Genomic DNA, 11,886 nt, shown 5'->3' with positions numbered 1-11,886 from the left:
GTGCAGCACACCGCTCCAGAGCCACCTGCCTTCTGCCTCCCAGCAGAACCCAGCCCAGGCTGATGGGTCAGCCCAGCCTGCTGAGGAAGGAGATACAGCAGGTCCCCATGCACAGGGAGCGACAAAAGCCCAGGTTTTGTCTGCAGCAGTCAGAGGTCACTGTCTTGGCCACGTTTGAGGGTGCTGGGGACAGCAGACTGTTAACAGGGACCTCAGAGCATGGCTGGCAGCAGCCTGTCATTGGCTGATGTGTGGAAAGGCTCTGCTGCACCCAGTGCCCTGAGTTTCCCTCCTGCCGTGGGCCCGGTGGCCACAGGAGCAGCACAGGTGGGGTTGGTGGGGCACAGACCCCTCAGGAACTGGGTGCCTCAGTCTAGTCCCTGGCTCAGCTCCCAATGGTTCGGACGTTGGAGGCCGGGGGGCTCACGGGGCCCTGCACCCTGCGCCTCAGCAGCTTGGCGAGGTGGCTCCGGATGTCTCTGCTGTACAGGGCGTAGATGAGGGGGTTGATGAGGGAGTTGGTCTCACCCAGCAGGAATAAGGTGTCCTTGAGCGGGCCGGCCAGGTTGCAGGAGCTGCAGGCGGCTTGCACGGTGCTTCCCACCAGGTAGGGGCCCCAGGAGAGGCTGAAGCTGACGAGGACGATGAGCACGGTCCGCAGCGCCTTGAAGTGGCGCAGGCGGGTGCGGAGGGGCCTGGGCTGGGCGCAGGCGTGCCGGAGCCGCGCGTGCTGCACGTAGGCGACGCTGCCCACCGAGACGTGCAGGCACACCAGCACCAGCAGCGACGGGGCGAAGATGCCGAAGCAGATGGCATAGAGGTACTCGCTCTTGGCCACGTACGGGAGCCCGCAGTAACCCGTGTAGTTGCCTCGCTGGAGGGACGGCAAGATCAGAGGCAGGTGCCCGAAAAGGAAGGCGAGCATCCAGAGGACAACAAGGGAGAGGACCACGGGTGTTTTCTTCAGGAGGGTGGGGTAGGAGAGCGGCAGCGTCACCGCCAGGTACCTGTCCAGGGAGATGAGGAGCAGGGTGAGGATGGAGCCGATGCAAGGCGTCATGCTCATGGCGATGCGCAGGAGGCAGAAGGACTGGCTGCGGTCAAAATCCCCGTCGAGGACGTCATCCAGCGCCTCAGCGACGCACATCACACCCACCAGCAGGTCGGCGGCGGCCAGGTTGAGGATGTAGATGTAGCTGGTGCCCGGCTGCTTCCTCATCAGCTGGTAGACTGCCACCATCACCAGCAGGTTGGCCGGGGGGATGAGGCAGCTCAGGAGGGAGTGCAGCACTGCACACAGCAGGCTCACCATCGTCCCAGGCAGGGACTGTTGCAGGAGAGACCCAGGAAATCTTGGCCCCAGCGCAGAAAAACCCAGCGTGAGGAGCTGAGCTGGAGTCAGGACAGCAGTGCCTCAGACCCTCCAGCTGCAGACTGAGGCCAGGAGCACCTAAATCAGTCCTTAAGGGGCACTCTGTCCCTCACAGGAGTCCTCTGGGACTTCCCCAGCTGCTGCACGTTGCCAGAGTTTTTCCTAGGATTTCTGGCCTCCCTCCTACCCATCTGATTTTACTCTGTGCCCACTGGGATGCTCCGAGGCACAGAAGAGCCAGAGTCCTCTCCTGTGCTCAGCAGGAGCCACAGCAGAGTGAACACACCCAGGGCAGGAGCTCCCTGCCCAGGCGCTGGCTGGGTCAGTGGCTCCCGAGGGTGCCTGTGACGCAGAGTGATAAGGAGCAGCTTCACCAAACAAAGCCCAGATGGGCAGTCAGGGGGCTGGAAGGGCGGGGTGTCTGCACTCCTCCCAGAGAGCCAGCACCCTTCTCACCCAGGAGCACCCACAGCTGAGCAGGCAAGGCACCAGCTTCCTCGGAGCACCACAGCAGGGCCATGGGGCCATGGGAATACTGGCTCTGCCAGGACACTGCACTGGGTGCTGCGGGGCCGACAGCCGGGCTGCTGTGTACGGCACCCAGCACAGGGACACCTCCCAGCCCCCACAGCCTGCTCACACATGGGGGGATATGGGGAAGGGGGACGCCGAAGGAAGCATCTCCTGGGGACCAGAGCAGCTGAGGCACAGCTGGACAGCCCGTCCATACAGCCAGGCACGGACTGGCAGTCTGTCCATACAGCTGGGCAGCCTGTCCGTGCAGCACTACACTGGCTGGTGCAGAACACCTTGAAGGTCAGTCTGCTCAGGCCACGGGCTCGCTGGAGCCAGGCGATGCTGTGAGGGCTCCTCACCATCCCACCTTTGCCTGGTCCCCACGGCTGTGGGTCAGCGATGAGAGGAGCCCTAACTGCAGGTGTACCTGCAGCACCAATACAGGTTGCACAGTAACCAAATCCAGAACAAATCAAATTTAAGTCCAGTTAGGCTCTGAATAAACACACTGTATTCATTAAGTGCACATTTACCACAGACCTGGAATTTAACTCTGCCAGTCCAAGACAGGTATCACTTGCAAGCTCTCGTTAACGAGCAGCGCAATGGCTTGTTAATTGCAGCACAAACACCATTTGGGAGGGGCTCGTGCCATGGTCACCAGGCAGCTGTGCAGCACCTACCAGCCCACCCCATCCCAAGGAGTGCCCGCTCGCTCACCCGTGCAGGTCCTGACAGGGGGTGTTGGTGCAGGGGCTTGGGGTAACCTTCAGCTTGATTCAAACCCTTCTACACCCCACATCTGCTGCACAGAGCAGAACATCACACCCAGGACAGGGATTTTGACTTTTGTGCCAGCATAGCTCCAGTTTTTACAGGGTTACATCTGATTTACACTAGCCTGAGGTGAGACCTGCAGACAGGTCTCAGCTTGTGCTATCGGCCCGTTCTTCGGACACTGAGTGAGCCCCATGTTTTGGCCCTTCCCTACTCTGCATCCCGTTCACAGCAACCCCACCACATCATCTACCCTTGTGCTTATCACACCAGGATCAACCACCTGAACTTACCCCTCAGATTATTATTCAATGCCCAAGTTCTATCTGGGTGGAAGCAGCCAAGTGCCCCAGTAGGGCTTTTTCAGATAACGGGTCTTCACACCTTTGATTTAAATTCCACAGTACCACTGAGCAGGAGGGAGCGAAAAGCTGCCACTCCAGCTCTGGGCTGACACACAGGTAACCAGGCTTCCTGCTGTGCCCAGCTCCAAATTCAAGCTGGACCTCGGGACACATCGGTGCCAGGCTGGAGCTCCACAAACACCCACTCCTCTGACCCTGGGCAAACATCACCAGGGCGGCAGCGCAAGCGGCTCATGGAAATCCCAGCCTGGCAACACACCTGTGCATGTGTTTGTTTTCGGTCCAATTTGTCCAAAGGGTGTAATTAATGGGAAATTAAAACTCTGTCCACAATGGAAAATGTGGGTTAATTGGTTTCAGAAGAGACAGCACGAGTTACCTAGAGATGATTTAGCCAGACACCTCTGTAACAACCAGCATGGGCCTGTCCCTCCACTGGCTGGACAAAGCCTTGGTTACCTGAAACGTGTCTCAGGTCAGCCCTAAAGCCTTGGGGGGCTCCGAGCCAAGCGACTCCTGCCAGCCACGGCAGCTGCAGGTCCCCTTCCTCCATGATTTACTACCCCAACAGGGAACATCTCCCTTCCTGCCTGGAGACGCCTGACGAGGATGCAAAAGAACAGCCAGTGGTTCACCAGGGTGCAGAGCCCTGCAGCTCAGAGCAGGGACAAAACCAGAGCAGGAGGCAGGGGCTGCCAGGAGCCAGCCTCCCTGTGCCAGCACGGGGCTGCCTGGCCACACAGCCTGGAGCACAGTGAGCTCAGCGACTGGCACCGCAGCGCTCGCAGCTCAGGGACCCAACTCAGGACAGCTCCCAGCCCCACTGGCAAACCACACCTGGGACCTGGCTTCACCCCAGCTGGGTTCCCCTGCAGCAGCACCCCAACTCTCAGCAGGAGCAGCGGGGAGACACGAAGCTCTGGCGTCCCTTCCAGAACACGCGGGTCCTTCGGGGCTCAGACAAGACACACACCACATCAGTGACTTTGGAAAGGAGGCTTTTTATGCGTTTCTTCAGTTGCAGTTCTGAGAGTATCCACCAGTGGCTCAAACAAGGTACTTCACACAGTAAATGAGAACTCTTTATTTAACTTGCTGCCTCGGTGTCTGTGTGGGACAGGGGACACTCCTCACCCTTCAGAGCAGCCAAGGAAAAGGCTCCTCAGCTGCCTGACACAATTTAGAATGCAGTCGATATTAATTTTTGCTGAAGTCACCAAATAATCTAACTACTCTGCTTATAAGTTTGTTTATATAATTTAGTATATAATGCACTGTTCAACTCTGGCATAGACTTTGAAAAATATACAAACCTGCTTTAACCACATCAGAGGGATTTGACAGACAGCCGTCAATCACTGAACAGTTGAGGACAATATCAGACACTCCTACAACTCCATTTTGAACTACAAAACGAACATAAATTCATATAAAATACAACAGATTAAACAAACCTCTTTTTTTTTTTTTTTTCTTTCCCCCCAAGGAAAAATTAGGTATGAACTCAACCTGCCATGGTGTGGAGCATGACTAGAAAATAAGTTACAATTAGTAATGCCTGCATTGTGGAGCTGTGAACTGGTCGAATGGAATCTTAAAAAAACTATACAGTATTATTGCACTCCATGAATGTGCAGTATCTGGACACAGGCCAGCACTGAGGGAGCTCTTTCATCACGGTTTTTTCAGGAGGCACAGCGTGGCTGCAGGAGAAGCATCCAGTCTGTACTAACAGCACGCTGTCTTCAGTACAGGCCTTCATGGGTCTGAGCCACGGTGCCTTTGGAAATCACCACTTAATGCCTGGAAACGGAGACACGAGTGTTACAGTCGGCAGCAGGAGAAGTCAGGCCCAGCAGGGTCAGAACAGGCAGCCGAGGCCTCCCCTGTGAGCCCAGGGGAGCTGCGGGCTCTGTACGCTTCTGGTAAGGGCCTGGGTTACAGGCACTGTCCCTCCAGAGGCTGCACCTCGTGGCAAGAGTATTTCACCATCATTTCATGCAGAGCCACTGCCTACAGGGCTCCAGCAGTGACACTGCACAGCGCAGAGCTACACCCAGAGACTACCACACAACAGTCAGTCTCACCAGCAGCCAGTCAGTCTCACCAGCGATGCTTCCCACAGGGATGGAAACACAACTCAATGGGGGATTTTTGTTGCTGTTTTTCTAAATTCAAAACCCCTTAAACACAATTCTACTTGAGGACACTCTTGGCATGCTGTGTGAGCTGCAAAGAGACATCCACCTACTTTGCCACGCAGAACACTGCCCAAGACCCTCCAGATCCACACACACAGGATGCTGGGCTTCCAGACACCAAAGGGTTTAACACTGAGTAACATTTTACTGTACAAGTCAACTCATTTCATGACTGGGATGACCTTTGCGAAATGACTAGGACAAAGCAGACTTAACTGAACAAACAGGACATGTCTGCAGGAATCAAGTCAACTGCTTCTCATGTTCCCTGCACGATGATCCCAAGGGAGCTGTCTCTCTGAACCACCCTCCCCACCTCCCAGAACTGCAGGAGTCTTAGTGGATGCAGAGGTCAATGGGGGAAAAAACAGGATTTACAGCCTGAGCTCTGAAGCAGCATCCAACAGCAGAGCCCTGGCTACAGAGCGTGGCTCCCTACAAGCAGCGCTCCCACAGACCCTGGGTCTCTCCAGACAGACACCTACACGCTGCACTCCTGCTTGTGGAAACACCAATCATATTAAACAGAGCTCTGAGGGAAACCTGTGCTGCAGTTTGCCTGCTGGGTCAGGAACTGCTGCAGCTGGGTGGCAACGGGGCTGCGCAGGGTCTGTCACCTGAGCGGTGTGTGCTGGCCAGACAATGCCTCAGAGTCTCCAACCAGAACATTCCTGCACCAACAGCCACGCTGCAGCCATCAAGACTGCACCTCAGTGCTCTCCTCAGCACCAGCTCCTCCACCAGTGATCCCATAAAGAATCATAAGCTCAGTGCTTTGAAAGCCACAAGCAGCACAGAACACAGCTTGCCACAGAACACAGGGGTGCAAACCCCCTGCTCCTGGCAGCCAAGCAGTGTCTGGAGAGGCTGAGGCAGAACAGCAACAGATGGAGCCAGAAAACGTTCACATCTCATGCAGTTCAGTGAGGTGACGAGCTACAGACAGACCCTCTGCACACAGACTATTTAAGGCACACAATGCAGTGCTCCCCCATCTCTGCTAACACACTTCACTAGCTTAAGGCCTTCTGCAACCAGGAACAGGCTCCTTTCTGCCCAAAGGAATGCCAGCTGCCAGTTATCGACCAGGCAGAAGGAACCCCAAAAGAAAACCTCCCCCCAGAGCAGCATCTGTAAAATCACACACAAATCAATGTACTGGAAGTCACCAGAGCTGGTTCTCCAGTAACACACTTGTAAATGAACAACCACACGATCACAGCGTTCCACCTGTAACACTCAGCCCTGCCCACCCCAGCCAGCAGAGCACCGGTGACTGGAAAGTGACTTACAAGAAGTTTCAGTGCTGATAGATGGGGCTATGATCGATGATGAGGCATTGACTCCATGTGCACGTTGAGCTTCATTTCGTTATCCAGAATTTGTACCAGCTGCTGCATGGAAGGAAGGTGGCCAGACTCCAGCTTGGACCACACCGGGACATCTACCGCAGAACACAGGGAGGGGAGGAAAGCACCGTTACACTGACAGAGCCAGGAAATACTCAGGGCTGGGTGAAATGTAAAACTTGAAAGGTCTAAGCAGCTTTGCAAGCTGAGTCTGGTTTATATGCAGAGAAATACCTGCCTCAGCAGTGCTCCAACCTGCTGGCTGTACTAAAACCCAGTCCAACCAGGAGAACAAAGGGTCTAATGCTTCCTTTCAAAGCACATCACATGGATTTAGAGGTTCAGAGCATCCTCTGACAGGCTCTCTCAAACCAGAAGAGGATACCTGGTTTTCAGACCATCGCTAGACTCGTGGGTCCTGCTAGTCCTCATCTCACTTCTGCCTGACATCCAAGGCTGACCCTGGGAACCTGTGCTGGGAAGGTTCCACTCAAAGCAGCTGCACCCACTATGCTTTTCCTTCCTCTGGCATCATAAAAGGCAACAGAGTGATAAATACCTTGGGGTAAACACAGCATTTGTTCCTGATGATGTGCAAACCTTGCTCCCTCACACACCCCTCACTGCTGTAGCACTTCACAGGCCCACGCTGACAGACACAACTGCTCCATGCAACACAAGCCAGGCTGGAACATCACTGCCCCAAGACCTGAACCAGCAGCTCAGAGACACCCAGGCGTGGCTGTTTGTCCCTAGGAAGGCTCTGCTGCCAACTCTCATCTAGGATTGGGGACTGGAAGGGCATCCAGTTCAACGACTCTGATGCAATGCAGTCAGTCTTCCAAAGGCCCTGCAGAGTATGACTGCACTAGGCACTGTACTGAGACGTGTCCTGCGCAGCCATCAGCTGAGACTGCGCTCTGTACAAACTGCCCTACGAGCCCCCCTGGAATGTCATCATTTACACTGTGCTGGGTGACAGCTGCAGCTTCAAAACAGACAGCAGTTACCATGTCACAGCAATACCCCTCACTGTCCCAACACACCAGCCCTGCCAACCCCGTGCGTACACGGGGAGCTCGCTGCTCACCGTTCAGCGTGATTTCAAATGCACCCGTGGACATACACTGGTTCTCAATCATGTTGCTCAGGAAGAAGACCATCATACAAGCATAAACCTAGGAGAGAACAGAGAGAATCCTCAGCACTGGAGCAGTCTGAGCCACAACTTATTTTATTCACTGTTAACAGGCACTGGAAGTTTACAGGTGTCTGAGTACTCAGTGAGTAACCCTCCAGTCACACAGACATCTTCCTTCCATCCTCTTTCCAACACAACTGCACACGCTGCCTTCCCAAGACAGGCACCAAGACAGTTCTGGCACCACTCAGCTCACAGTCCTGCCTGTCCAGCTCCTTCCCTGCACAAATCCAGCCCGCAGGACTGCACAGCTGCAGTGGCACTGGCAGGGTGACAAGGGACAGCTCTCCCCACACCACACTGCCTGCCGCCCGCAGAGTAACGCCTCGGGCTGAGGCACACCCAGCACAGCACCTCCAACTGCCCCTGCTCAGGAGAACCATCACCCCTCCAGCATCTCTCCACACTCATCATCTGCAATGTTGAGTGCTGGTGGCCCAGGATGGAATGATGCAACTTCCAGCAACACAGCATCCCGCTCCAGCACCTCTGCATCTCCCTCTTCACACACCCGGGCACGTTCACAGGGGTTGCTGCATCACCAGAGCACTGAGCCTGGGAGAGGGACAGCTGTCTGTCACCAGCAGCACAGTGCAGCCAGCCTGCCTCAGTACTGGATTTCACAGCATCACAAGGTTGGAAAAGCCCTTTAAGATCATCAAGTCCAACCATCCCTGTCCTGTGCCAAACCACATCCCTGAGCACCTCATCTCCCCTCTGTTAAACACACCCAGGGGCAGGGACTCAGCCCCCTCCCTGGGCAGCCTGTGCCACAGCCCCACAACTCTTTCAGTAAAAGATTCTTTCCTGACACCTGATCTGACCCTGCCCTGGTGCAGCTCTGTGCCATTTTGTGCCACACAGGTGACACCCAAACTGCCAGGTGACAGAGACCTGCCGAGCTGCACAGCTCACTCTGAGATCTGTGCCCCAGTAAAACACACAGAGGTAACAGACCTGTGCACAGCTCCTGCTTGGTACAGGAAGCCTGCAGTAAGGTTACTGTAACGCAGAGAACAGCATTTATCTGTTCACATCACCAGTAGCAACCCAGAGGGGTGCTCAGCCCCTGAGGCAGGCTGCCAGGCTGCAGGCTGTTCTCCTGAAACACCCACAGCACTTCAGCTCTAACCACAGTCTGTCTAACCGCTGCCCGACCCACAGGAGGCCTGATCAAAGCGACAGACAGTAGGAAATGGAAGCTGCCATTTCAACACCAGCAACACCAGCTCACAACTCAAGTCCCAATGCATTAAAAAACCTTTAATTGCCTTCATTAGGGACATTAACCTCAGCTGTCCCTCTGCAGCATCGTCAGCTTGGAAAGAGAGCTTCTGAGAAATCAAACCTGGTCTGCCAACCCCACGAAGCACTACTGCAAACCATCACCCTCCTCTACACTCCTCAGGCACTTAGCTACAGAGCCCTCAGGGCTCTGCTCAGGCTGCACCGCACACAACTCACATCAGTAACAACTGTGAAGCACTCCCACAGCACCCATGCAGTCATTTTGAAATAGCTGTTTCAAAATAAAAGAAGGAAGTATGTTCTTTACCTTATTTTCTTGGCCCCACTGCCAGATGCTTGGAGCTTGCATGCCAAAGAAAGCAAATGGGTCCTTGCCAACGATAATTAAGCCTATTAATACTAGTTTGAAGACAGACAGGAAGGATGCTATGTGCCTGTAAAAGACAACAGAGAACAGTGACTTAGCAGGCTGACAGTGAACACTCAACGGTCTGTAGCTGCAATTCCCTCACCCCAGGGATTCTGAAAGTGCCCCATCAACTGCTTCAGAGGGGAAAAAAGCTTTTCAAGCAAGATTTTCTGTAAAAAACCACCCCAAGGCAGCCCACACGAACAGCCTACCCTGCACACCCAGGCGTGGCCCCTGAGCTGGGTACCACACCCCGGTTCCACGTTACAGACAGGTGTTATGTCCTTCTGAAGCTCTTCCCCAGCTGCTGTGGGAAACGCTGCAGGTTTTTGTCAGAATGAAGCCTACAGCCAGGGACCAAATTTACACTGAGCTTGTTCTGTCCTGCAGCTCTCCTACCCTTGTAATTACAGTAGTAATTAGGTCAAGAAGTGGTTCAGAAGCCACCACAGTCACTATGGCACCACTCTCTAGCATCTACACAACGGTTTAAAAATAGGAATAACACTATTTTCCCTTTGGCTTTTTCCAAATTTCTTCAGGCATCCCCTCCAAAGCGTAGTTACGGACATGCTGGCATCCCTCACACAGTTAGCCCCCCCTGATCTACACCCTCCCTCCCCTGCAACCTTTAACCACCACGGGACTTCGTCAAGAAGTGCACAAGCCTGACCAGCAAACATGAGCTTATGCCCAGACACACCACAAAGCAAGCTGTTAAAATTGCCTGGGGAAAACACAGGTGAGTTGTATGTCCTGCTTTGGATTGGAGCACGACAGACTTTGGACTGGAACAGGACAGGCTTCACCACACAGAGGCAGTCACACTGCACAGAAGACACCAAGCTTGTACGTAACCACCATGGAGAAAACCCTTCAGTCTCCACTTCCAGCGTTTTTTAAGAGTAACTGCACCCAGCCCCCCCTTGCCCTGCTGAGCCCACGCACTGGAAAAGAGGCAATCAGGACTGCTAAGGCATTTACTTACCTATATATAGGTTGAGGAAGGTAGTTCTCCCCTTCGATTCGGATGTCTGGGTACCGCTGGCTAATAACCCGCATGTACTCCTCAAACACCCGCCTGTAGCCTCAGGAGACACTGCACACAGACAGGGATTGTCACCAGAGCCGCAGCACTACAGCACATCACCACTGAACAAGCAACGCCAGCGTACAACAGAACTGCACCCCTTGTGCCAAGGAGCAGGGTGCGAGTTACAGGCTGAGAGCGCCGAGCGCCGGCTGGCACTTGGCTTTACACGGCCGGACAGCCCGCACCGGCACAGACACGGGCCCCGGCAGAGCCCTCCGCGCCAGCCCGAGCATCACCTCACCCCACGTCCCGACAGAAACCCAGCCTCGCGCAAGGCGGCTTTAGCCCCTCGCTAGTCACACGCGGCCCCCCGGGCTGCCCAGGCACGGGGCACATCGCTCCCGGCCACCCGCGGCAGCGCGCCCGGCCCAGCCGCAGAGCAGCGAAACGCCCCAGGGCCGCAGCGCGCCGGGCCCAGCACCGCCCGGGCCCGCCGGCCGCGGCCGCCCCCGCCGGGCCGGGGCTGCGGCTCTGCGCCGAGTGCCCCCCCGGGTCCCCCCGCCGCGCTCTGCCCCGGGCCGCCGGCAACGCTGGCGGGGACGCGCCGGCCGCTGGCAGGAGGGGCAGGAGCGCCCAGCGCCTGCGCCCGGGCGGGGAGAGCGGCGCCGGGCCGGGCCGCCATGGCCGCGCCGCTCCCGCTGCCTCCCCCCGCCCCTTCCCCTTCCCCTTCCCGCCGCGCCGGCCCCGCCGGGGGAGGCCGCTCGCCTCGGCGGCGGCACCGAGCCCCCGGCCCCTCCCCGCCGGCACAGGGCCCGGCCGCGCGTCTCCAGCGGCGCGGAGCGGCCAGAGCCGGGGCCGCAGCGCCGCGGGCGGGGCCGGGACAGGCCCGAGGTAGGCCCGGGGCAGGCCCGCCCGGCGCCGCCATCTTGCCGGGCGCCCTCACCAGATCTGGAACTTGAGCAGCGGCCCGGTGGCGTAGGCCATGCGCAGCCTCTTGGCCGGCAGGGCGCCCTGCTCGGCCGCGCCGCCGCCCGGCGCCGCCGCCAGCGCCAGCAGCAGCACCACCGCCGCCCGCATGTCGCCGCCGCCGCACCAAGGTCAGGCGAGCGCCGCCCCGCGCAGGCGCCGCCGCCGCCACGTGACGCCGCCAGGCCCCGCCCCCCGCGCCCCCGGCCGGGGAGGGGCGGGGCCGGGCTCGGGCCCCGCAGCGGCTGCGGCCCGCGGCCCGGGAACGGGCGCCCGGCGCTCGGGGGCTGCGGCGGGACGGGGCGGGGCGGGACGGGAGGCCGCGCCCCCGCCGCGCCCCCCGCACACCCTCCGCCTCGGGGGCCGGGGCCGGGAGCGGAGCCGAGGCCCCGCGCGGCCCCTCTCGGCGCAGGGCGCCAGGCCCGGCCCGGCCCCGCCCCGCTGCCCCG

At 57.5% G+C, this 11,886-nt stretch overlaps 1 protein-coding gene and 1 pseudogene across 2 annotated transcripts; both read right to left on the bottom strand.

Annotated features, from left to right (window-relative positions):
* Positions 1-67: 67 nt before the first annotated feature.
* LOC311194140 (glucose-dependent insulinotropic receptor-like) lies at positions 68-1,312 on the bottom strand (annotated as a pseudogene). The gene has a single exon. The product of its transcript is annotated as a glucose-dependent insulinotropic receptor-like (transcript).
* Positions 1,313-4,098: 2,786 nt separating this feature from the next.
* On the bottom strand, positions 4,099-11,588 carry SELENOT (selenoprotein T). The gene is made up of 6 exons (XM_084267142.1): positions 11,415-11,588; positions 10,427-10,537; positions 9,337-9,463; positions 7,671-7,758; positions 6,524-6,675; positions 4,099-4,833 (listed from the first exon to the last, which is right to left on the bottom strand). The coding sequence occupies exons 1-5, from the start codon at positions 11,546-11,548 to the stop codon at positions 6,551-6,553; spliced, it is 585 nt and encodes a 194-aa protein (XP_084123268.1). The 5' UTR covers positions 11,549-11,588; the 3' UTR covers positions 4,099-4,833; positions 6,524-6,550.
* Positions 11,589-11,886: the final 298 nt, after the last annotated feature.

This window comes from Gallinula chloropus (assembly GCF_964237585.1).
Source record: "Gallinula chloropus genome assembly, chromosome: 8".
Lineage (NCBI taxonomy): Eukaryota > Metazoa > Chordata > Aves > Gruiformes > Rallidae > Gallinula > Gallinula chloropus.
The sequence above is the reverse complement of the archived record's forward strand: the minus strand, read 5'-3'. Positions and strand labels throughout refer to the sequence as shown.